Source organism: Monopterus albus, unplaced genomic scaffold (assembly GCF_001952655.1).
Source record: "Monopterus albus unplaced genomic scaffold, M_albus_1.0 scaffold98.1, whole genome shotgun sequence".
NCBI lineage: Eukaryota > Metazoa > Chordata > Actinopteri > Synbranchiformes > Synbranchidae > Monopterus > Monopterus albus.
This window is the reverse complement of record NW_018127978.1, coordinates 2,841,133-2,868,008: the sequence shown is the minus strand read 5'-3', so window position 1 is coordinate 2,868,008 and position 26,876 is coordinate 2,841,133. Positions and strand designations below refer to the sequence as shown.

Here is a 26,876-nt window from a genome sequence, read left to right as displayed (position 1 = left end):
CGGGGCGCCCCCCGAGGGATGTGTTCCAGCCCTGCCACTTTGCTGGAGTTTATCTTCCACAGGACTGTGCGTACCTGGCCTGGTGAGACAGTGAGTGGAGGGGAGGGGGGGTTGGGTGGTCCAGGTGTGTGCGTGCTTCTTCTCTGTGTTGTAGCTGGAGATCTCAAAACGGGTGTAGAAGGTGTCTGTGGAGCTGATGATGCTGGTGGTGGTCCTGTAGTCTGTGATGTGCCGCAGGCCTTGGCACATCCGTCCAGAGTCAGCAGTAGAATAGAAGCCATTCAGCTTCTCTCTGTACTGCCTCTTGGCCACTGTGATGGCTTTTCTCAGTCTGTACTGAATGCATGAGAGCGAGCACGCATGTGACGTACCTGACTGTTTATCCAGGGCTTCTGGTTGGGGAACCTCCTGACTTGTATGGTGGGCACAGTGTTGTCAGTACAGGTACTAATGTACCCGGTCACATACTCAGCATAATCCTGTACACTGACAGAAAGGTCCTCCAAGGTGGCTGCAGCTTTAAACACATCCCAGTCTGTCTGGGCAAAACAGTCCTGCAGGGTGTCTTCAGTCTCTAGGGTCCAGAATTTAATTTGTTTGGTGATGGGGTTTGTTTGTTTCAGTCTTTGTCTGTAAGCTGGATACAGGAACTAAAAAATGTGGTCTGAATGTCCAAGGTGTATGCACCTCGTATGTTACTGTAAACATGATCCAGAGTGTTCTTGCCCCGGGTGGGAATGTTCACATGTTGGTAATATTTGGGTGGTACAGACCATAAATTGGACTGGTTAAAGTCGCCTGCAGCAATAAATATAGCGTTGGGGTGAGCTGTCTCTAGTGCTGATGATGTCGTGGAGTTTGCTGAGAGCCGCCAAGGGATTAGCTCTTGGGCCAACGTACACATCAGCCAGAAACACAGCACTATGCTCTCTTGCTAGATAATAGGGCCGGCATTTCAGTGATAAAAACTCCACTTCTGGCTAACATCAGTCCGTACAGCTCCACACCACGAGTTATTGATCAACACAAACACACTGCCTCCTTTTACCTTCCCCGAAGCAGCAGTGCAGTCTCCCCGATGTACAGAGTGGGTCTGTAGCTGAATCATGGAATCTGGAACTTTGTCAGAAAGCCAAGTCTTGGTGAGAATTAGAGCACAGCATTCTCTTATTTCCCGTTGTGTTGTAATGCTAGCTTTTAGATCGTCCAATTTGTTTTCCAGGGACTGTACGTTAGCTAGGAAGAGGCTGGGTAGTGGGTAGCACGAGCTTTTAGCCTAGCATGGAGCCCTCCTCTCTTGCCCCATCTGCATCTCCGTCTCCGGATCGCTGTCCTGGGGTCAGCCTGCTAACTCATGCTTGGTGCTCCCCAGGGGTGATGGTGGTTGTTGTTGTTGTTGAAGGAACAGACAATGAGTTGTAGCTCCGGTGGTATGAAACCAGTAAATTCCCAGTGGCTGTGTGAATTGGCGATATCCAGCAATGCCTGTCTGTTGTATGTTAGCAGTGCATGACATTTGTGTACTGCAGAAAGAGTTTAAAAACACACAAAAAAGAAGAAAACAAATAAAAAGGCGGCATTTGGGAGTGGAACGCGCAAACATGCGCCATGATACATCATACATACATAAAGGATGCCATCATTTTAATGAGCTTAGCTCCATGAACCTCACTGTCTAGCCCTTCACTCGTGCCTGAATCCAACACTTGCATATGTCATTTCTGTCCTTTCACTACACTCCACTTGTCGCTACTGCCCTCTCACTCCATAGCTCCTGCTTCACTTTCCAACTCATCATTTACTTCAGCCCACAGTCTTCCATTTCCAGCCCAGTCACCTGCAAACTGCCCAGACATTCCAAACGCCTTACTCCAAGCCCTATGTGAGTGTGTCTTCACCCTGTGACATATTGTAAAACTCGGAGCTGTCTGTCATTTCAAAAGAAAGCATGTGACTGGTTGACTATGATGTCATAGAACACAGCCTGGGAGCATGTTCTTGTGCTTCGACAGGTTCACAAACTCAATCTCTGGCCTGGAAAGATGAAGCAGGAAGGGTATAGCCTGCAGTCGTCTTGAGTCACATTAGTCTTTAGCATGATTCACAGCCTGTCAAAATCAATGCTAAAGTTTAAAGAACTACCAATAAACACATGCCAGGCAGAGGATTGCAGAACAAATCATAGTAGCTTTATGGATATTTGTCAAGGATTACGCATCACCAAAGGTTTGGACTGTTTTTCATTCAGTGGAATGTTACCAAACTAGGAAGCTAAAAATACCAGAAATACAGTTGCCTGATGTGATGACGAAATAGGTATAATGCTACCGTTTGGCACTGTATAAACCCTAATGAAAAACAAGGAACAGATTTTTCTCTGAAAGTAGAAAATGGTTTGGTTAGAAAATGTTTTCTACCATTTTCTAAAAAATGCACCATTAAAATCATGAGGCCTTGTGCTTTCTAATGATGTGTATGTTATTGCTGTATGTTGCATATATATTATGTCATGAGGCAATATGTTGACAGCGCATTAAACTGACCCAAATATGAACCTCAGTGTGATGTTTGAGAGTATATACTCTACAACATATGCAATCCTAACGATTACTCCAGAAGCAGCAACCTTTATATTTTCAGGTATGTTATCTAAGACCAATTTACCTTTCACAAAGACCTCATTGTGCACTCTTGCATCTATCCCTGGATTTGCATGTTCTATACTAAGCATATAAAACATCCATCTCAGTAGCTGTGTCCTTGTGAAGCCCTTTGGTCTGAGATAAATAATGTAATAATGTATAATGGGTAGCATGCACATTATCTCATATTCACTACCTCTTATGTAGTATACAGTGACTCAGGTCTCAGTACCTACTTTAGTCTGTAGTCAGCACTTTCTCAGAGGTATTGTTAATATGGTTAAAGACCGATTCTGTGGTTATAGTGGATAGTTATTGGATAAAATTGGTATTATAAAATTTTTTTTCAATCAACAAACCCTATATGCGGAGCCAAACCAACTCTGAATATACAGTATAGTATCCACTACAGTAATAGCTATTGTGTGTGTCCAAATACATCTAATGCATTTTATTCCTCTGCACCACAGATGTCCAAAACCTATTAAAAACACACCAGTGAGCCACACCATTGTACTGGGCAACACACACACACATACTGTAGTTTATTTTGACTCAGTCCCACACACACCACCCTGCAGTCCCAAAAACACACTACACCACCAAATGTGGATTAATCGCTTGCTGAAATTAGTATACAATTTTAGAAACAGCCTTAATATGAAATAATCAGATACTATATAAAGATAGGTCTTTGCTTTGAATGTAGCAGTGCTCTCAAATTGTTGCATTAAGAAAAAAACATTCTGTAGATTGGTGTCCTCTGCAGGAGCTAACCATGCAATGTGACAGAGCAGCCATCAGGCAGCACTGTCAGTCAGAGGAATTAATATACTATCCCTTACAAAGTGTTTTTGTTACATGTGTGACAAGACTGGAGTTAAAACAAAAACAGATTTGTAGATATACATCTAGTTTTGTCAGTGCTCTGTCCAGTCTACCATTATATACAGTATCTTGGTTGTGACATTTCTTAGCATGCAGTATGTGCAACTTAAATGACAACTTCCAGCTCATTTGCTGTTTCATTTTGGATAAAAACATTTATGTACAGGGATGTCATTGAAGACACCGAGATTATGATTTTTCCCTCTCCCCTTTAGAGTGGGGAGGGTTTACTGAGATGTACTGCTGGTACAGTGGTGTTTATTACTGTATATCTAATGTTGGAATAAACCGTGAAAGACTCTGAGCTGTAGTGACACTTCTAATGAATGAGTGTAAGGATCCATATGTCTTTGTGTGTATGTGCTCTGTAGGGAGGGTGAGGACAGAGTTTCTCTGCTTTCTGACCCTCGTATCTCCCAGCTGACCAATGGGACCATTGAGCTGTCTAACGTCAGTCATGATGACAGTGGAGTGTACACCTGCTATGTCAAAGACATCAACATCACTGCTCATTTGGAAGTCTTCAGTGAGTCTCACACACATGTTTGTGCCAAGACTCAACAGTTCAAAGTTTTTGCTAATAACTATCAAGTTTCTATGAATTAAAGTGGAAAGAGCGTGCAGATGAGTTGTACGGAATATTGTCTTTCTTTTCTTCTCATTTTATTAGCTTTTTGTTTTATCTTGCATCACAGCTGTCAGTCAGATGAATAAAATAAATGATTGTGCCATTCTGTATGAATAGTGTTAAAAAAATTTTTAAAAGTTGGTCACAAACAAACAAGTGACCTCTTCTACTGCTGATTACTTTATAGCCTTAAATTGTTCGTAGAACAAAGTCAGGGATAAAATAATATATGAAACCACTGTCCTGCTTTTTCCTGCTTCACATCAGATCGAACAGTGATACTGACAAGCCCACAGGATGTGCGTGCTCGCAGAGGAGACCCTGCTCTACTGGACTGTCGCTTCTACAGAGACCCTAGGATAAACAATTCCCAGATTGTCTGGCGGAAGGACGGACATAAAGTGCAGGAGTCGTCACCAGATGACAAGTAAACACATATATTGAGATGCTTCAGTCCACAACAAAACTAAAGGGCATTAAAGTCAAGTTATTAGCTCCATCTGGGACTGTCACCAGGCAGTGGAGGAGACAGTCCCAGTTAATAAGCCACATTAAGTGAAAACACCACTTTGGGAGGACCTTGTGTGGCTTTAATGGTACAGAAGTAAATCACAGTACTGTTAAAGAAAAACAAAATAGGTTTGCTTTACTGTAGATTGTCATTTAACTCCTGACACTAAAATTAGTTTAATTTTGAAAATATACATGATGTTGTTTGTTTGTGTAGGTACACTATCTTTGATAATGGCACATTGAAAGTGACAGATGTCCAATCAGGTGACACAGCGTCTTATTCCTGTGAGGTAATTACTGACGTAGACCATGTAGAGGCCAGCGGCTCCATCACTGTAGTAGGTATGTCACTGTATAAAGGTACATACAGTATATGTGAGTGAGACTCAGAAATGTGTTTGTGTGTCAGTGTGACAGTCTGTCTTTAGGTTCGTACACTAACAGTTTTTTGTTGGACTCTCAGCACGACCTGATCCTCCCAGCGCTCTATCACTGTCTGATGTTGCTGACCACAGCCTCTCTCTTAGCTGGATCCCAGGACACTCACACAACAGCCCCATCACAGGTAATAAACATGCACACACACACACACACACACACAAAACCCAGAGCCAAACTACATTGTGGGGACCAGCTTCCAGTCCCCACAAAGATAGTAACTCATGGATTTTGGGCCACACAAGTATTGAAAAACAAGGTCACACACATCTACACACACACAAAACCCAGAGCCATGCTTTGCTAAAGTGTATTTACTTGTCATCTTCAAAATCATTTTAGTTTTAACTTCAGTTTAAAATAGAATACATGAACCATTGCTCAAATAAATGTGATTTAGCTCCAGCTAAGTTTAAGAATTTTATACACATACCTTTAAGTCGGGCAGGTCTTATGACTATAAAAAAGACAAAAAATACATTGGACATTTTTAGGATTCAGAAATGAAGCAATTAGCTGGAAACCAATATATTTACTACCTAGAGAGAAATTTGTATTTGGCACTCATCCTCATATTTTCAAAACCTTATTTCATTGCAACGGCATGTTGATAGATACAGTATGTGTTAGTTCTAGCTAGCCAACATTACACAGAGGCTCTATCAGCTGGTACAAAGTAACACACTGAAACTGTAAAGGCGTATCAAACTGTTCAGTACAGCATTGATCTCAGTGTGATGCAATGTTTAAGACAGTGTGAGCTGTCTTATACCGTTGAACTAGATTTAAAATTCAAAGCTCTCACCAGGCTGCTCGATGCTAATAGCTAATTCTGCACACCATACTAAGTAACACTCCTTCTTGAAATAATGAAACATTTCATCCATTATCTTTGCTATTTGTGCAAAACAAGGGCTCAAAAACAACTCATGCTGATCTCATTATAGTTTGTTTGTCTGCTTGAAACAGTGATGTTGCTTGGAAACCTTGCCTCTCTTTATTGAATAAACTGTCAGTTATTTGAAAGATATTGACTACACTGTCTGTGTCCTTTTGTCAGGGTTTATCGTGGAGGCCCGGGAGGAGCAGCACACAGAGGAGGGGAAGTGGAGGTGGTTGGAGTGGAAGAGAGTGCCAGGAGACTTCAACCACCTGCAGCTAACCCTTCACCCCTTCTGCACCTACCGCTTCCGGGTCATCGCCATCAACGACTTCGGCCCCAGTGACCCCAGCAGGCCCTCAGCCCAACACAGCACGCCACCAGCTGGTGAGTGACACCAGACATTGAAGCTGAAATGTTTCATGTTGTCTGTTATCTTAAAGGAATAATTCAACATTTTGGAAAAAATGCCTTTTCACTTTCTTGTCAAGCATTACATGAGATTGTTGCCTCTATCATCATGTCTGAATACTGAATGTGAAGTTGCAGCCCCCAACCAGTAAGTACAGTATATTTTAGTCCTCAGCCAAAAAAAAATAGTCCAGCACATAACCCTCCATATAACCACATTTACACTTCAGCCATTTTTTAAACACATTTAACAAGATACATTATAACATGTTACTTTAGTGTTTGCTACCTATGAACACACCCAGACCAGCTGTCTTTATGCTGAGCTAAGTTAACCAGCTGCTTGCTGTAATTTCACACTGAACATTCATAAGAGACATGAGAGTGTATCAGTCAACTAATTCTCAGCAAGAAATCTCTTTAAAATGGGTCATGTTCTGTCTTTCCTAAGTGTCTCTCTGCTTGCATCTCCTCCCTCCAGTTCCTGACAGTAATCCCACTGGTGTGCGCAGTGAGTCCTCAGACCCAAACACTCTGATAGTTACATGGGATGTGAGTACTCTCATTTGTATACCTGTACATTTATGTGTAAGCATGCTCTGGTGTGTGCACACATGCAGTGGTGGGAAGTAACAATCTGTATGTATTCAAGTATTGTACTTAAGTACAGTTTTGAGGAACTTGTACTTTACTTGAGTAATTTTATTTATGTTAGCTAATGCTTCTTCTCCATTGGGTAACTCGTATACATTTTACTTTTAAAAGTTTTAGTTTCTCATTACTTGAATGAACAAAGAAAATCCAGCAGTACAGTTATCATACTCTACTGCAGCTATTTTTACTTTCCTTTTTAAAGATATTGCAGGATTTTGAATACAAGACTTCTACTTGCAATGAAGCATGGGTGCATGCATGTATGCCAAGTTGAATCCAGAGCCACCTTATATTGCTAAACATTTTTGCAGGAGATGGAGAAACGCTTCCATAATGGCCAGGACTTCCAGTACAAGGTGTCATGGCGTGAGGCTGGGGGTACAAGTCTACACTGGAACCACCGCTATGTGAGGTCTCCGCCATTTATGGTAAACAACACAGGAACGTACACACCATTTGAGATCAAAGTCCAGGCCGTCAACTCACTTGGAGAAGGACCAGTACCAGAGCCCGAGATTGGACACTCCGGGGAAGACAGTACGTCACCTTTAACATTTTGGATCATTCATTTCTGTTAGAAATATTGTGAAACCAAAACACAGAGATTAATATATCAACAACAGTAAACACATAATCAGAAAAAAATTAAGCACAAGAGTTTTTAACAGTAAAATATTATCAGGGATCTTTTATTAACACTAAGAGCAAACTTGTCTGTACAGATTCTCAGTCATCCAGGTCATAGTAAGTTGAAAAAAATTAGAAAAATCAACTGGACTAGGTTTTTAGGAGTCACTCATTAGGGCATCAAAGGACTGAAACACCACTGATGGGGATAAATATCTCCGACTCAATGCCAGTCGGGCAGAAGTGATGAAGCCTCTTGGATGAGAGGTGAAACGTCTTCGACCTAAAAACCTAAATTTGCAATTTTCCTGAACTTATACATATATTTTTATTAGATTATTTCGATTACAGGATATCTCACTGAACCACATTGATACAGATGGCGGTTACTGTTAAGCTTTGAGATACCCCTTCTAAAAACCCAACAAAAAGACAAGGTGAATGAACCTGTGAGCCCAGTTAAATTGTCATTGCTTGTATCTAAAGGTAAACAAAAATCTTTGACTGCTTACACATACAGTATTCTTTCTTTGCAGTCATCAATTTTCAAATTAAGACCTTGATGTATTTTATTAAAAAGTCACTAAATACTAATGATAACTGTGATAAATTCCCTCAATGTTCCAACTAAGCATAATGTTCTTTTTGAAGGAACATGTATTGATGTTTAAGCAGAGTGAAGGCACCAAATACCTGAAGACCTTTCATATGATACAAGTGAATTAAAGTAATCCCACCCTCTCAAAAAAGGGGGCAAAATTCTGTTCTTTACAAGGAAGTCATGATATACTGTACAAACACTGAGCACATCTTGCTATCAGACAGCTTTACAGTGCATTGCATTCTACAGAAATGTCAAATCCTGCGTCTCTCTTTCTTTGAAATGAGTCAGTTGAATGACTTGTCCAGATGAATGCTCTGTTGTGTTCTCATGTCATAAATGGTGGAAAATATGCAGTGTGATAGCTGAATTATGTTGGGAAAATGTCTTTAGGTTAAGAGTCAAGAACCACAGGGTCATGCCATGGATCATGTGATTGCCATGATTGTAGCTGCATATTTTTACTGTGACTTCCAAGCATTGCAGCCAGCTGCTTGTTGTCATCTTGTCTTTACATTCTGTCTTTGTCCTTCTTGTTCTCAGAGCCTGAGGAGGCTCCCACTGGAGTTGAATCATTTGTGATGAACAGCACAGTGATAGTCAGGTGGAATGAAGTCCAGAATGTCCGAGGTCTGCTGCTAGGATACAAGGTATCGTCACAACAACTCAACAGATCATCTGCTATACTCCTGAAGGAGAAAAAGCAGCTATGCTCTATACTGGCTGAAGTCACAGAAATACTTGGATGTTATAACTATCAAGGAGGCTATCATTGTGCTGTTAGTTGGACATTTTAAAATATGTAAAATTTGGAGCCAAGGAAGAAATGATTAGACTGCAGTGTCACTAACATAGCCAGAAAAAAGATTGTGGGTGTGTCACATCAGTTTTTCCCCTACAACTCAGAGTGAGTTGCTTAGCTGTTTTTGTGCATTTTGACTTTGTATGCAATAAATTAGCCTGTTCTGATGCGTAGCAGAGAGTCTGACACCAGACTATGCATGGCACAGGCTCATAGACTTACATTTAATGACTCTGAAACTATTGAGAAATGGCCTCCCTGTGCAAGTTGATGGGCAGGACAGTAAATTATTCAATTATTTCCTGAGACCTCAACGTGTCTTTAAGTTCCCTTGACCATGGTTGGTCTGCAGTGTTTACCACTGATCACAGTGCAGCTAATGGCAATGCCATCCAAAACGCAAGGTCAGCTGTTCACACTGAGTAATGTCTTTGTCTGGAGGGGGCAGTGACCCCCATTTGACTTTGTTTTGATAAGCTGCCCAAATTCTGTTTCACTCTAGGTCATCATGCGTACTTGGAGCCTGTAGTACATTTCCCACTTGCCAAAGGACCTAATACATATCAGATTTCCTTAATATTAAGTATCGGCTGATAATGACTTCAATGGGATACTTGTACTAACCCACAGTATATGTTCATTAAATATGTGACATATTGACATTAATCTGGTACACTGTCTTTTTTTCAGGAGCTTCTTGATCCAACTCCTGGATCAGGTCCAAAATATTAAGTTTATTTTAAATGTATGAATAAAAAAATAACTGGGAGGTGGACAACACACTCTCAGAACTATAGATTCATTACAGGGCAGATACTGAGTCTGCTGAAATACAGGAATGTAGTTCTAAATTAGGAACTGGATCGGTATTATTCTGGATGATACTGATCCTGTGAAATATGCCTGGATCGGCACTGATACTTGGCATTAGATCAGGGCATCTCTATCAGCAACAATTTTGATAACTGATTAATCATTTAAGATATTTGATGACATCACTTTGACATTTTCTAATGTTTTATAGACAAAATGATTGATGGAAAAATTTATCTGCAGGTGGATTTATTACAAAGTGTTTGTTTCTCTGAGCACACTTGCAGTTTTAGCAGTGGCCAACCATTATGTTCATGTAGAAGTTTCTTTATTTTAATTAATCAAAAAGCAATCAGGTCAGAAAATAATGAAAAAAGTTGTATCATCCTTAAATGTCTTAATTTTGTATGATTTGAGAGTAACACTTTACCAATTTAAAATATTCAGTTTACAATGAGAGAAAAGCATCAAATCTAGTAAAGCAAAGGATTAGTCAAAATAACTAAAATTCCATTGTAACACTAGTGCAATTGTTATTTTTGGTTCAAGCACTGGTTGAACTACATATTTAATCATTTAATTTGGTGTTTGTCCCTGTCAGATCTACATCAGGAGGTTGGGTCCACAGGGCGAGCGGGGCCGGAGGTCACTTGGAAAACTGCATCACAAAGAGAAGAAAGATGACAGACTGGAGCGAGGGAAGGAGCTAGACACAGAGAGCAGAGAGGAGTTTGTCAATGGCACGAACACCTCAAAGGAAGTGACAGGGCTGAAACTTTATTCTCGCTATGAGTTGTCTGTCACTGCCTTCAACAGTAAAGGAGAGGGCCCCCACTCTGCTCCTCACCACTTCAACACCCCAGAAGGAGGTGAGTTGTAATTGAAAAACTGCAATTTCACAATGTTACAGTAAACCCGGGCAGACACTGTGCAGTTTTATTAATCTAGTATGTTAGCGCCACTGTTTCATTTGGAATTTCTGCATGGTCAGAATATATTACTATTATGTTCACATTGTGTAGATCAGCAGGCCACAGTGTAACTGCTCACATTGAGAGCGCATGTCAAAGGTCAAGGTCAAAGTGTTTATTTGTCATATGCACAGTTAGGAAATGTGTTTCCCTGTACAATGAAATGTTTACTTTGCCGTCCACATGAATGTCACATAATACAAGTGAAATATAAAGTAGATGAGCAATAACACAAATCTAAATAGGCAGTAAAATCACAAATCTAATGCACTTTACGGCAGCAAGTGAGGGAAGCAAATACAAATACAACAAGAACACAGCATAATGCAGAGAAGAATATATGCTACATGTGAGTACAAACCCAGCAGGAAGCAGTCGGCTGGTAGGACCTCGGGTCAGAACAAACAGTGTGAAGCTGCTGCACATATGTAGATGGAACCAACTTCTGAGAAACTTAAATGGGCCCCAACTCTGCCACTTTCAAGTCTCAATTGAAACATTTTTTTTTTTTTGTAACTGCTTTCTTGCGCCTTTATTTGACTGGATTCCATGCTGTGCTTTCTGCATTGTAACTGCTAGTGTTCCAGACCTTCTGCTTTGTCTATTTGTTTTCATTTTCATTTTATGCATTTTGTCTCATTTTAACAATGCTTTTATTTTAATCTGGTTTTAAAGTTTGCTTTTAATGCTTTTACTGTTATTCTTTGCCTACAGTGTGTAAAGCACTTTGAATTGCCTTTGTGCATGAAGTGTGCTATTTAAATAAAGCTGCCTTTCCTTGCTCACACTAAAAGTAAGCACAGAATCCCCAGCTGCCAGTTTCAATAAAGTTTCTTTAAACCAATCTGGCAGAAATTCAACCCAATTCTAAAGTTATTGGGCAACTAATTCAGGACTAAAACTAGGCTTAATGCTGTGTCTAATCCAGTGTATGCCTGTCTGAAGAAATGTCCTTTTCTTTGTATGGAAATATGTGTTAACTGGTGTATATGTGTGTCTGTGTAGCTCCTGGTCCTCCGGCATCACTGAGGTTTGATAGCCCAACAGAAAATTCACTGATTCTCTACTGGACCCCCCCATCTGAAACCAATGGCGTACTGGTGGGATACATGGTGCAGTATCAACGGGGTAAGCCTTGACACTGGGTATTTGATCAGGGACTGTATGGGGTTGGGATGATAAAATAGTAATACAGCCACTTTCTAATTACCTGCTAAATAAATGCTTATTACAGCCAACTGATGGGAAAACCAAACCAACTTGTTGTTGTTTGCAATTGGCCAAAGAGCACCTTTATAACCTATGGTTCAGACAAAACAGTTGCATCTTTCTGATGTAACTGTTGGATTTTTAGACAATAAATCTGGGAAAACTTAAAATAGCCCCTAGAACATAACCCTCCCCCTTTTCAGATCCCTCTGCTCCTGCTAATAATTTTCATACAATAAGTAAGAGTTGTATGGACAGTCAATGTGGGGATGAAATGCATTTATTTAGAAGTATTATTTCCTCACTGCTTCATGAGAGGGTTTCCTGTGATTTTATATTTATTAATTCTTTTATATCTGTATTAACAGAACTCCCTAGGTTTTCTGCCATAAATTAGATTCAAAGTTTAACTGAATTATAGATATTTTATTGTTAAATAGTAGTTATTCTAACTCTTATGTCATGCTTTTGTATTCATCCAATTATATGGCAGTAGAACCACAAAGTCTCTTGAAAGATTAGTTTAACAATTGGGAGATAAACTTTCAGATTCTTGCCATGTTAGATGAGAGGGCTGATGCAACTCATGTGTATGCTGAATATGAAGCTGTTAGCATAGCATGCAGACTCCTAACAAGAGGAAACAGCTAGCTTGTCAACTTCCTGCAGTGGAGTAAAAGTACAATGTTTCCTTCTGAAATGTATTGACTAGAAGTATGAAATACCACAAAATGCAAAAAGTAATGTAAAATACAAATGACCCCACTCCCTGGTTTGTGCATCCTCTGTAGAAGTGGAGAGTAGAGACAGCCCACTGCAGATGGAGAGAATCATTGATCCTAGTGTGACTCACACTCTGTTGGATGAACTGGATCCCAACAGCTATTACAGCTTCAAAGTGATAGCATGCACTGCTGCTGGAGATGGGCCTCCCATCACACGGAGGGGAGCCACCCTGCTCGAAGGAGGTGACATTACATTGATCTCTGTACAGCACTCTACATGACAAGTTCTTGTTTACATGGAGTCAAGTGCTTTTTTATTGCTCCTTTCATTTACATCATTGCAACGTATTAATTTCTTTATTCCTGGTTGCCTTTCTTCAAAACCTTTATCGGTCCAGTTCCTCCATCAAACATCACCATAGTCCCTGGTAACACATCACTCAACCTCAGCTGGGTGCCCAGAGAGCGGGATAGGAACTGTGGCTTCCACATCGACTACTTGAGAAAGACTGGTAAGAAAAGGATGGAGGGAAGAGAAGGAGAAAGAGGAAAAGGAAAGTATAGTGCTGATGGGTGCATAATGGATAATGAGTCTAAGGAAATAATGGAGAAGGAGAACAGAGAGGGAAATGGAAAGAGAAGAAGACACCATTATCGATTATTAAATGAGCATGTGCTTGCATGGGTTTGTCTACTGTCTGTCACCATGTTACATGAAGTGGAAATGCATACAAGACCAACTGAAGCAGAATTACTAGAATACAGAAAAGAGAAAGGGCAAAGTTGATTGGTAAAAATAAAAACAAGGAAGAAAATAGAGAGAGTAGATGGAATCCAGAAAGAATAATGAAATATTTATTAGTAGAGAATATGATACTAATCTAAGATGTTTGTGTGTGTGTGTTTGCTGCAGCCGAAAGTAAATGGGAAAAGTCAGAAGTGGTGAACTCCACGCAGGGTTTCTATTCACTAACAGGCCTCCAACCGGGAACTCAGTACCACCTTAAGATCAGGCATGGAAACTACACTCAGTGGTACATTGTGACATGGACCATAGGACCAGGTATTTGTGTAGAAACACATACACAGTAGCCTACAGTGGATGCCATGCGGGACATGTTTCAACACACAGATTGGAGCTAAATTTGCAATGTGCAAAATAAAACTTGAATAAGAACAGTATGTTCATGATAAGAACAAAAAACTTTTCATTTCTTTTTGTTCTGTGTAAATTGGTATGCACAGATAGTAGTAATAGTAGTTTTAACATTTGTGGCTGATAGGGAAAAAACAAATACAGACAACTGATGTTTGGAAAATAACAAATTCCAACAGTTTCAGTTTTTTTTTTTCATGTTTTCTAAACGGCTTGTTCTTACATAGTACAAAACCAGTCCGCTGATTTCATTGTGATTACTCAATGCTAATCGATAGGTCAACCGCATTAAAGGCACTATTTCTTTCACACCTGGGTAGCATCCCTTCATCACAGTGTAGACCTAGCTTGCTGATATCTACAGTAGTTCTCCAAAGTTGCACGTGTCTGTCAGTCACACTTCTAAGCATGTACACTGCACCATCTCAGGGTTTTGTGGATTAAGTCCCAGTGTCAGATGTTTTTTGATTACAAGTCTCAAATCAGACTGCTTTACTTCACACATTCACTACCAAACATGTGATGTCAGTACGTGGACTCTGTGTGTGGCTGTCAGTGCCACATCAGTGCCCTCCTGCCAGATGTTTCTCTCTTTCTCACATTGCAGCGTAATCAACTGTCTGACTGTCAAAGTACTTGATCCTGGTCAGGGTGACAGTAAGAGCAGCACAGCAGTGCAGCAAATGCAAACTTTACCTCAGCAACTTGCTCACATGCCACCTGCAGCATTTCATTATTATATGACTATTATTATTACCTTATTATAATAATGTTTTTACATTATTAGAGGTTGCTGATGAATCAGGTATAGAGTTTTCTTATTTTTCTCTTTCACACTTTTGTTTGGTATCAAAGATATTTTCAGTCTTGTTGGCAGTTTTTCCTCTGTCTGTCAGTGCCATCTGAGATGCCTGGTAGATTTGCCACACAAGGCTGGTTGATAGGACTCATCAGCGCCATCATACTGCTGGTGTTGATACTGCTCATCCTCTGCCTCATCAAACGCAGCAAGGGAGGCAAATACGCAGGTAGGACAAACTACACATTCATATACACTACTGAACATACACACTGACACAAAAATGTAAGTCTATAGGCAGGAGTTTGATGCTGAGATTGTTTCCTTCAGTGAAGGACAAAGAAGACAAGGAGGTGGACTCAGAAGCTCGACCAATGAAAGATGAGGCCTTTGGAGAGTACAGGTGGGTCTTCTCTCAGCCCCAGCCAGAAGCACCATTTTGATTTGTTTCTTGGGGATCGTCTGAAACATATAAATATTAATACAAGCCTACAAACTGTGTAAACAGCAGGAAATCATCATCAGGGTGAGTCAGTTCATTTGTGAAAACAACTTTTTAACCCTGTCACCACAGGCAAACTATATACATTATTTGTTACATTCTCCAGTCATCCTTAATGAGGCATCTTTTTCAGTCATCAAGCTCAAAGTTTATCATTATAAAAGGAAGAAAATATCTGAGGAAATATAATAAATGCTCCATCTCAGTGTCTGAAGTAGTGTGTGGGTGTATTTGATTGATAGCAGCTGGTAGACTTTGGGAGTGGTGGTGGGGGAATAACAGAAAAAGTCAACAAACTTAAATGGCTTACAAACTAAATGTATTAAAGAGCAAAAAGTACAGCTGTATCTAAGCTGACCAGTTTATCTGAGCATCTAATTAGCTATCCAACCTGCAAGATGAAGCTAGCATCCCAGGAATTTAAACCTGGAACCAGCGTAATCAGTTTATCATCCTTACTGCCGGGATTTTGGTAATAATTATTGAGATTGCCCAGTTGATGTTTAGCATATGAGTTTTCTCTCAGCGGAAGCCAGTGTGGACTCTCTCCATTACAGAGCTGAGAGTGCTTTTAAGAGGAAGGACAGAAGCTGATTTGATTGATGCTGATTAGCGTCCTCACCAACACACCCACCGTGTTCCTCCTAATCCCATCCAGTTTCTAACGACTGGCCCTGTGCTGCTTTATAATGTCTTGGGCTTGGAACAGTGCATCACTATAACCAAACAGGAACCTGAGGGTTTTCATTCCAATATGAAACAAACAGTTATTTATTCATTCTGACATATTATCAACATAAGAATAATTGTGATAATTTTGTCATCTACAGTTTTGCTAAGCTATAGTTTATGTTGTTGTTTTCCTACAGTAGTTCAGATTTTAATCATTTATTTTGGAAAGAAACCTCTAAATTCTATTTATTTTCACTTAATGTGCACTGTTGTTTTTAGCTGCATGTTTCATTTCACCATTCAGTTAATGCTCCCAGCTCTCCTTCCCTGATATCTCACTTTTCTTTGTTCCCTTAATGCTCTGCCTGTAGATCCCTGGAGAGGTGAGGAAGTTACTCTAATTGCCTTTTTGTAGCTCTTACATGCATGTTTCCTTCTTGTGCCCATGACTGTGTTGTGATGATGTATAATTGCATTTAATTAAACTAATGACTTCATTGGGCAACCCAACTGTAACTAGATAGAGTTGGTTTTAGTTTTGGAGCTTTGTTTTTGCTGTTGTGCTCAGGCTAATGACATCTACTGGCATTGGCTTTTTCTACATGACAATAAGGCCTAGACTCATGGGAAATTACAGGTGGTGGCCATGACATCATCCTAATGAATCCAGGAGAATCTTGTGCTTCTGTGTTCAGGAACATTTAGGATATCACTTAAGACATTTCTGAAATATGAACACAGAATAGGGAATAATCCTTACAGAAACAGTGGTAACAGGACATTCCAGTAGTGCCCAATGCAGTTATTTACCTTGTTGGCAGGGAGGAAGCGTTTATTTCTAATTTTATCTGTTCCTCATTTACTGCACATTCATTCATTCATTTTCTACCGCTTAGTCCCTGAACGGGGTACACCCTGGACAGGTCGCCAATCCATCGCAGGGCTAACACATAGACGAACAACCACACACACGCACACACACACATTTACTGCACACTCAGGACTTATTCTATGCTCACCTACTGTATTGATACACTAAGTTATAATGACCAAAGTATAGCAAAGGAAAAAATACTAGACTTAATGTTGATGTTACTGATCATATAAGTACTGTGGAAATGACTTATTATACTATTATAATACTAGATTTACCATGTAAGTTGTTGTAGTAGGGTGCAAGTAATTTCAGCCCCATTCATGTGTTCAGCTTTTATCAGCAACTGGTCTTTTATATGAGAATTTACATTAATGACTGGTTGTGTTTGTCTGTCATCTTTCAGTGACGGAGATGAGAAGCGTTCAGACAGCCAGCCGTCTCTGTGCGGGGACAGTAAGCTGGGAAGTGATGACTCTCTGGCTGAATATGGTGACAGTGTGGACATCCAGTTCAACGAAGATGGTTCTTTCATTGGCCAGTACAGCGGCCGAGGGCCCGTTCCCCATGGCAACGAAAGCTCTGGTCCCACCTCCCCTGTTAACGCAGTCCCACCTCCCCCCATTGCTCCATCCATGTCAAGCATCCTGAACCGGCCCAGCTAAACACACAAACACCAAACATAAACATAAAATACACACACACACACACACACACACACACACACACAATCATACTGCCTGCCTGCAACAGAACAGAAGGGACAGACCAGTTCTGTCTCAACTGCCTGTGATGTTACACAGTGAGAACACACACACACACACACACACGCATACATATACACTGTCTCAATACATTCCACATGTTTATGCAGTGAAGCTGTTTACAAGATGTCTCGCTTTTTCTACTCTAAGTTCACACACACCAACACACACACACACACACACACCGAAGAACACACCTACAAACAAACATGCAAAATCAGACAGCCTTCACTCCTCTATAAGAAAGAAAGAAAGCCAGAGAGAGGTGGAAGGCAGGGGGGGGAAGATGATAGCTGATGATGATGAAGTGAGTGAGGCGAGGCAAAGAAAAGGGAAAAAGTCATTTCATCATGTCTGTGACCAAAATGTTACCACCTTATTTCAGTCTTGTACACACATTTAAGCCTTGGGTTTCATTAACACGTGTAAAGTCATATTTGATTTTAAATGTTATATCATTTTATATACTGTATGCATATATATAAAATCATCATCAATAACATTTATTTTTTCTTTTTGTGCATCATTGTCAAACATCTCCACTCTATCTCCACTCTATTTATTTGTGTTTGTGTGCATGAGCCTGGGAATGATTTTGTTATTTATTGATGTGTGTGTGCAGCTGTCTGAGTGACTCCAAGACCTAAGATGCATGCCCCTCCCTGAGGCATCTATAAATCATCCAGTTGATGTTTAGTATATGAGTTTAAGGAGTGACTGTTACTTTCATGTGTTTGTGTTGCTCATGTGTGACTGTTTGTGCTCTCCATCCTTGCCCTTTGACCTGCAGTGATGGGAGATCTGTTGCCTTAAGAGTCCAGTTGAGGCTCCTCTCCTTTCTGTCCATTCATCACTCTTCTATTTCTCCTCACACTCATTTCTTTTACATCCTTCTCCTGCTTGCTCAGAAAATAAAATGCAGGACAGAATGTTATGGTTGCCCTAGTAGCTTGATGTACTGCAACTTAAAAAGCATATGCAAACTAGCGAAACATAAGGAAATGATGAAAACAGCTACCAATCTGACACATGCACAGCATTTAGAAAAAAAGATGCAGCAAACTGACAACGTATTTAAAAATCTGTTCTCTGTTTCTACAAAGAACACAGAACAGAAATGAGTTACAGAAACAAAAAAATGTAATTCACTTAAAGGACATGAGATGCTTGGTTTATAGCATATACATATGTGGAATAATACCTGAATCATGCAGTCAGAATGTTAAAATTAAAAAAAAGTATATCATTTGCTCATTTCCCAGCAATAGTAACTTCTTTAATTTCATGGCAGATCGTGGCAACAAACGGTGTGTCCCTGGTGTGTCATCATCCTTTCTTAGTGTGGTTGTTCTGGTGTTCACTGGGTTCTTTGTTTGTTTTTGTCCAAATGCTGAAATATGAAATTGATGAGGTGATTATATATTGTGCATTTACATGTGTTGCCTTAGGTTTCACTGCACTGAGCTTTCAGGTAGAGGTGTTATGCTCCAAGCAGATGCTCAGCACATACCTCATTTACAACACCAAACATTATGTGACCACTCCTGACAAGGCTGTGTTGTGTCTAACTCACATCAAAGAGGGTTTGCACTGGTTCTGAATCCAGGATGGCCTTACCATTCCACCAGAGTGTTAAAATACAAAACTGTAAACTTAGCTTGAGGTGATGCTTTTATAATGCAAACTTTATTGAACAAATAATAATGAAAGCAGAATGATCACTTGTATACTAAGTGATCATGGTCTCAGTTTAATCCATCCATACAGTAGCAAACATTGGTCCAGTAGACTTCATCATCTTTGACTGCATAAAATGCTTTGAGGCAGTGAACTATTTTCAACAGTGCTTCACAGCGATTCCGTTTGGTTCCTTCATCACTACTTTCAGGGCATTGCAGAATGTGGTTACAGACAGAAAGACACTCCTATGCACACACACACATCATACACTTCACTTCACATCACTTGTATACCAATGCATACATGAAGTGGAGGCCTGTGAAAACCAGATGGCAGCCCTCTGTAGCAAAACTATAACAGACCCTCCAAAGGAGAGAGGGAGGACTGAAGAAGAGGAGGAAGCATTAACAGAAATAGAGAATCTGATGTATTGTTCTCTGAATGTAAATAGAACCTTGAGATTGCCATTTGTTTTAATTTCATTGCTTCTTTTATAAGATAAACTATGTTTTTTAATTATCCATTGCTCTGTTTTATTTTGTACTGCAGTGCTCCTGCGGTGTAGCAACCACCACCATCTCCTCATAGGTTTTCCTCACAATTTTCCCTGCCACATACAGTAGACACCAAGAGACATTTAGAGAAAGCTAGAATCATAGCAGGAATAACTACCACTTCCTTTGGATTTGTTATAGCACTTGGAGATGCAGCTGGTAATATTCATTCTGAAGAAGTCATAATAAATGTTAACATTTAAACACCTCACTAAGGCAGAGATGTTATAATGGACATGGGTGAGATGCACTAGCTTCTGCAGTGTTGGATGAGCCGATATTAGAAATCTGTTTAAATACTGAGAGGGTTTATTTTGTTGCCTTGGAGTGAAAGAGAGGCTGCACTTTTGGTGCTACCCATTGTGGCTGCATCTGTGCCAGACAAACTCAGTTAGACAAAATGCAGTATGTGAAGGAGGTTTACACACCAGGGACTTCCCATGAGCTTGGAGTCAGAGCTTAACTTTGTTTTATTTTAAATATTTATTTATTGTGTTCCAGCGAGGGACTGGAAAGATGAGAAACACCCTACAAATATATGATTTGATGTTCTTTTTTCTCAGTCATTTCTTTAAAAAAGCTTGTCATTGTAGTTTTTAATAAACAAACAGGAAATAGTGCATTTGTCAGATCTGTTTATGTTCAGCAGTGAATGAAGCCACATTTGGTGCTCTAGTGAATGTCTGGGGCAACAGGACAGTGTGAAGCCACAGTGCCACTCAGTGCAACAGTGTGGCTCACCTGTATGTTTTAAATAGTTTCTGGACAACTGGGGAGCTCTGTGGTACAGAGGAATATGATGAAGTAGATTTAGATGCACATAGATTTAGGGCTTTACATGGGATTGTTTTTCAAAATAAATATTTTAGAGAAAGCAAATGGATCCTTAGAGTTTGAATTTTTTGCATTCTAATCATCCCTAATCTATAAATTACAGCAGTATTTGCTTTATATGGAACTCTGCAATTCATGTAATGAGCAAACTAAAAATTTAACGTGAACTACATGGTTGGTGAACTTTACTTGCCTTGTTTTGCACTGGAATAGGACTTTGGCCTCTCAGACAAAAGGACACAGAAAAATGAACACAGTCCTTCCTTCTAGAAATGTAATAGTCCACAGTCTAATCTCAGTTTGCTGCCTTGTTAAACGTCTGTCAGGCTCCTGTGTGTCTCTGCTCCAACCCTAATGTTCACTGTTTGTACAGTCCTGTCTGTCTGTCTGTCTGTCTGTCTCGGTTGCAGCCTTCTTTTATACATATAAACACTATCAGAAAAAACACAACATAAAAACTAGTTACAAAAAGTAGGTATAAACAATACTGCTAATAATAACAGTGCTATTATCAGTTATGATAACGTGCTCAGTATTGTCATCAGTAGTGATGATATCAGTAAGTAACACAATGAAATGGATCAGTATAGCAGGATTTAGCAGGGAAATTACAGTGGAGGTGAGGGGCAGCTGTACTGTGCGTATGTGTGTGGGGGAGGGAGGCTGGGCAAAGGTGGGCTTCAACACACACATATACAGGATTGGGGTGGGATGGGGGAGGAGGTATATGCAATATTGAGATGTGCTGATATTATACCTGCTTGTTGCATTGTGCGCTATACTGTATCTGACAAACTAACCCCAGACTGTCAACTAATAAATAAACTTGGACTACGCATATCCTGAGTGGACCTCAGCTAGTGGTTCTTTGCCTCTGCGTGTGTGTGTACTTTTTTTTGAGCTGACAGGAGAAGTAGCATGTCTCTGCAAGCAACATTGTGGATTCCATGTGGATTCTAGTTTTCATTGTATTGTAGACATAATGGCTTGACATATAACCTAAAGCAACATCTTGTTTCATTTGATGTTTTACATTCATGCTAACTTCAAATGCACTTGCCAAAACTGTTAGTTATGTAATGGCTGTTTGGGGTAGGGATGGTTGTAACAGTGCATCCCCATATGACCATCCTCTTAACCCCTGAAGCCCAGTGACCAAGAAATTCTGACACCTCTAACATTGAGAAGCTCTGCAATGTGTGCATCAGCACTTGGCAAACTCAAGACCAAAAGAAGTGTGGGTCAGGTATGTATTTTATCAGCTCTGGGCCCACAATCCTGCACCCCAGAGGCAGTGTCTGCATTGCCACATCTGTAACACACACACACAAACCCTTGCATTGTCACTTTACAGGACTTTATGCTGACTTGCATTAATTTCCTGGAGACTTTCCCTGACTTTACCCCAACCACTACGTGCCTAACCATAACCATAACCTAACCTTTAAATTGTTCAGTTTATTTAAAACCACTTTATTATTAAATACAATTCAAGCATTAATTGGATAGTGTTGATATTTTTCAGTAAATTAGATATTTGAGCAAATAGAAGGGGTCACTGTCTTCACTATCGTTGCCAGTCTCCATATGCGTTTTGATGAACCGGTCCAAGTTAGTCTAAGTCTCGCGACGATTTTTATTCCCACTGCCCCCATGCAAATATACACAGCGCGCAGCATCGTGCTCGTCGTGGGAAGCTCTCAAGAGGGACAGAGAAGAGGTGTGGCGGTAAATGGGAACAAGTAGTATTTGTACAAAGACTAGTAGTACTGTTTTCACAGTAGGTGTTTTCTACGCTGTATTGGCATAGGAAGAAAGAGGCCGTAATGACAGGTAAAACCTGGAGGACTAGTCTCCCTGACGCAGACAGTGCGTGTGAGTATGTGACTGACCAGCGGCTGGAATACTAAATTGGAGGGAGCGCACTAAGGAGAAGGACCATCATTTTAGGGCTATTTGGCAAGCTACAACTTGTCTTTGTCGACCATCACACATTAACAGAGCGGAAGCAGGGACGCACAGTGTGAACAGGCTACATGCTACTTATTCACTCAACAAATACACACGCACAGTTCGCCAGGAATAGATCTGAAGGATGAATGGAGCTACGATTAAGCAAGATGGAATCAAGCCGCAGGGGGGCGCGGGGAGGACGCTACGGTTTCAGCGGGGGCGTGGTGAGTGACAGCACAGCTATGCCCAGCTGAGCATCATGTAATAGGTTACAAACACGCATGCACACTAATTTCCTCCTTGTTCCATTCACTTTAGTAACAGTGAGAAACACTGTGTGCGTGTACGTGCGCGCGAGCCCGTGCAGCAGAATGTGGTCCCATTCTGATAAAAGAGGCGGTATTATGGCCCTTTTTGACCCGTTTTTGCCGTAATGTTTAACAGTTAGGATCGGACTGTGGCGATGTCATTACTCTTGACCGTCAGGATTTGCTCCTTTTATCACTCACCTCCATATCACCTGCTCTCCCTGCCCTGTCAGCATCCTTGTAGACTCTTTCTCTCTCTCCTTCTCTCTCTCTGTGCAGATTCTCGGTCATCCAGGTCATAGTAAACTGAAAAAACTTAGAAAAACTCAACTGGACCAGATTTCTAGGTCGAAGACGTTTCACCTCTCATCCAAGAGGCTTCATCAGTTCTGACTGACTGGCGCTGAGCTGGAGAAACGCCACCGAGGGGGATAAATATCTCCGACTCAACACCAGAGGAATGCCTTACCAGCCATTTCGGATCTGAATGCAATTATTATACCAACAACCGCATCATTTGTAGCACTGTATGCTTCTATCATTTTCTCACTGCTCTCAACTTACTTTGTTTTCTGAGGCACAAAAACTGGCCACACTGCCACCCTTCCTCTTGCTCGTGATACTCACTGTGAACTAAAGCTGATTGTAATAAAACAGCTAGTACACAAGCATTAATAATTGTATTTATCATAAGCAATTGCAGCTACAGCCATGACCAAATATATTGGCACCCCTGCATTTCTGTCACATAACCACCATTTCTCCCAGAAAATTGTTGCAATCACAATTTCTCTGGAATTCTCATGGTTATTTCTTTTGTCTGCATTGGAAACAACACAAGCAGGGAACAAGCTTAATCTGATACATTCCACACAGAAGTCCAGGTTTGGAGCCAATTCCATCTGACATTGGGCAAGAGGTGGGGTCCACCCTGGAAAGGTCTCCAGTCTATCACAGGGCTGACATGTAGACAAACAACCACACACACCCACACTCACTCCAAGGGAAAATGTAGTCACCAATCAACCTAAGCTGGAAAGGTCTCCAGTCTATCACAGGGCTGACATGTAGACAAACAACCACACACACCCACACTCACTCCAAGGGAAAATGTAGTCACCAATCAACCTAAGCTGCCTGTCTTTGGCCTGTTTGAAGAAGCCGGAGTACCTGGAAGGAACCCACACAGGATAATTGGATTGGATAATTATATATCCAATCTCTTTATTTCTAAAATCCTTAAAAAAAGCTCCTGCAAAGCAGTTATGTGACCACTTACACAAGAATGATTTGTTTGAGGATTTTCAGTCTGGTTTTAGAGTCCATCATGATACAGAAACTGCATCGGTGAAAGTCACCAATGATCTCCTCCTAGCCTCAGATAAAGGACTTGTCTCCAATACTTGTCCTCTTAGATCTCAGTTCTGCTTTTGGCACCATTGATCACAGCATCTTACTGCAGAGATTTGAACATGTTAGTGAGATTAAAGGAACTGCACTAAGTTGGTTCAAATCTGTGTGAAAACCTCCAGTACTGGTGTGAGGAACCTTGAAGTCATTTTTGACCAGGATACTGTATGTCCTTTAAATCACACATAAACCAAGTCTCTAGAAATGCCTTCTTTCACATGCGCAATATTGCAAAAATGAGGAGCATGCTGTCTCAAAGTGATGCTGAAAAACTGGTCCATGCATTTGTTACTTCCAGGCTGGACTACTGTAACTCTTTACTATCAGGATGTCCCAATAGTTCCCTAAAAAGCCTCCAGTTAATCCAAAATGCTGCAGCCAGAGTACTGACAGGAACTAGCAAGAGAGATCATATCTCTCCCATATTAGCTTCTCTCCACTGGCTCCCTGTAAAAATCCAGAATAGAATTTAAAATCCTTCTCCTAACATACAAAGCCTTTAATGACAAGGCTCCATCATATCTTGAAGACCTCATACTGCTTTATCGTCCAGATCTACTTGTGGTTCCTAGAGTCCACAGAAGTAGAATGGGAGGCAGAGCCTTTAGCTATCAAGCTCCTCTCCTGTGGAACCAGCGCCCAGTCTCAGTTTGGGAGGCGGACACCCTCTCTACCTTTAGGATTAGGCTTAAGAATTTTCTTTTTGATAAAGCTTATAGTTAGGGCTGGATCTGGTGACCCTGAGCCGTCCCTTAGTTATGCTGCTATAGGCCTAGGCTGCTGGGGGGGCCATGATGCTCTCCTCTCCTCTCCTCTCCTCCCCTCTCCATGCATCTATATGCCACCATTACATGTCACTAACTGTGTGTCTCCTCTCTCCCATAGTGTGTCCTCTCACACTCCCTGTAGCTTTCTGCAGGTCACCCTGACTCTGGAGCTCTACATTTCTATTGAGCAGTCACCGGCCACATCAACCTGACCAGTGTTTGTTTGTTGTGTCTTGTTGCTTCTCTTTTCACTTCGCTCTCCTCTATCCATTTACCCCAACCAGTCGAGGCAGAAGGCCACCCACCAAGAGCTGGGGTCTGTCAGAGGTTTCTTATGTTAAAAGGAGTTTTTCCTCCTCGCTGTCGCCAAGTGCTGCTCAAGGGGGATTTGTTGGGTTTTCCTCTATAATTATAGTGATAATAGTAAAGTGTCCTGAGATCAAATCAAATCAAATTTTATTTGACAACAAAAGTCATCTCAGGAGCCCTGCGATGGATTGGCGACATGTCCAGGGTGTACCCCGCCTTCGCCCGATTGCCGGCCAGGATTGGCTCCGGCCCCACCCGTGACCCCGTTCTGGGACTAAGCGGTAGAAAATGAATGAATGAATGAATGAGTCATCTCAGGAACACCCAGTGTCACAGACAACTCAAGTAAATCACAGGTCTTTGTTTACAGTTTTGTTCTGTTCCTGCATGCTGCTTTTACACAAACACTGTGTGTGTTTAATAACCTGTGTGCACAGATGAATATGTTAGTCAGTTTCTGGCTGTTGGGTGGTAATTCATTCTGTCTAAACATCCAAATCTCAGTGCTCCTGGTGTGCAGGCATGTTAGTTTCCCTTGGCTGAGCAGGACAAGCCTATAGCTGTTTTCTTCTTTCCACAAAAACAGTCAAATTCAAACACACATAAACATATCCCCTAATAATTATTGCCAGCCACTGCTGGTATGCCAATATTTTATTTTAAATAAACATAGATTCAATATTCAAATAAGTGCTGTGGAAAACGGGACACAAACTGAACAGGTTTTACGCTTCACTAACTTACAGTATATGGAACAGAAAAATTAAAATTGAAAAATCTCATGACTTCACACACAAGCTCAAAAAACATAACTACCACTGTCAGGTGGAGACACACCAGACATAAGCATGTCTTACATTTTTACCAGTGATTTACCATGTGACATCCCTTTTTCCTATTCTTTTTATAACGTTTGCATGATTAAATCTAATTTTAAAAAAATCTGGTAAAAAGGAGTTGAATTTTGAAAAAACAAAATCTATTTCTGCACACTGCACTGCTGATGTATGATTGCTTCACTTCTAAAAAGCATTGCTTGCAAAATCCTGCAGCTCTAACTGCTTTAGAGATGCATGGTGGGCAGGGAAATACCTGTGGGTACCAATTATACTAGAAACATACTGTATATGGTAGTCAGTTTTAATACTCTAACTGGACCCTATAAATGCACTTGGCATGAATTAATCTTTTAATAAATAAGTTAAAATCCTGCATGCCAATGTTTTCCAGCTTTTAACACCTACTGACCCCTCCTTGAACCGCCACCTTATTGTGGTGGAGGGGTTTGAGTACCCGAGTGATCCTAGGAGCTATGTTGTCAGGGGCTATATGTCCCTGGTAGGGTCTCCCAAGGCAAAGAGGTCCTGGGTGATGGGTCAGACTAAGAGCAGTTTGAAAGCCCTTTATGAATAGATTAAAATCAAGGACCGTGATGTCGCCCGGCATGGCGCAGCCGGGGCCCCACCCTGGAGCCAGGCCCGGGGTTGGGGCT

At 40.8% G+C, this 26,876-nt stretch overlaps 2 protein-coding genes across 12 annotated transcripts in view; both read left to right on the top strand.

Moving 5' to 3' along the window:
* LOC109965222 (neural cell adhesion molecule L1.1-like) overlaps positions 1–19,511 on the top strand; it is an 88,366-nt gene extending 68,855 nt beyond the window's left edge. For 3 of the 4 annotated variants that reach the window (XM_020609072.1, XM_020609070.1, XM_020609074.1), the window contains 17 exons: positions 3,902–4,056; positions 4,426–4,585; positions 4,886–5,013; positions 5,135–5,236; positions 6,170–6,376; positions 6,882–6,952; positions 7,366–7,591; positions 8,826–8,932; positions 10,499–10,766; positions 11,874–11,996; positions 12,869–13,045; positions 13,201–13,314; positions 13,716–13,865; positions 14,855–14,986; positions 15,088–15,160; positions 16,303–16,314; positions 17,212–19,511. In XM_020609072.1, coding sequence (XP_020464728.1) covers positions 3,902–4,056; positions 4,426–4,585; positions 4,886–5,013; positions 5,135–5,236; positions 6,170–6,376; positions 6,882–6,952; positions 7,366–7,591; positions 8,826–8,932; positions 10,499–10,766; positions 11,874–11,996; positions 12,869–13,045; positions 13,201–13,314; positions 13,716–13,865; positions 14,855–14,986; positions 15,088–15,160; positions 16,303–16,314; positions 17,212–17,470 — 2,464 coding nt within the window. In that variant the 3' untranslated portion in view covers positions 17,471–19,511. The remainder of the gene's footprint in view (positions 1–3,901; positions 4,057–4,425; positions 4,586–4,885; positions 5,014–5,134; positions 5,237–6,169; positions 6,377–6,881; positions 6,953–7,365; positions 7,592–8,825; positions 8,933–10,498; positions 10,767–11,873; positions 11,997–12,868; positions 13,046–13,200; positions 13,315–13,715; positions 13,866–14,854; positions 14,987–15,087; positions 15,161–16,302; positions 16,315–17,211) is intronic. The other variant, XM_020609071.1, reaches the window with a different exon arrangement.
* Positions 19,512–22,261: 2,750 nt separating this feature from the next.
* The window catches only part of LOC109965292 (6-phosphofructo-2-kinase/fructose-2,6-bisphosphatase), a 39,507-nt gene continuing 34,892 nt past the window's right edge, over positions 22,262–26,876 (top strand). For 7 of the 8 annotated variants that reach the window (XR_002275619.1, XM_020609180.1, XM_020609179.1 and 4 more), the window contains exon 1: positions 22,262–22,814. Coding sequence is in view for 6 of the 8 variants with exons in the window: in XM_020609180.1 (XP_020464836.1) it covers positions 22,733–22,814 (82 nt within the window). In the remaining 2 variants the exon portion in view is untranslated. The remainder of the gene's footprint in view (positions 22,815–26,876) is intronic. The other variant, XM_020609181.1, reaches the window with a different exon arrangement.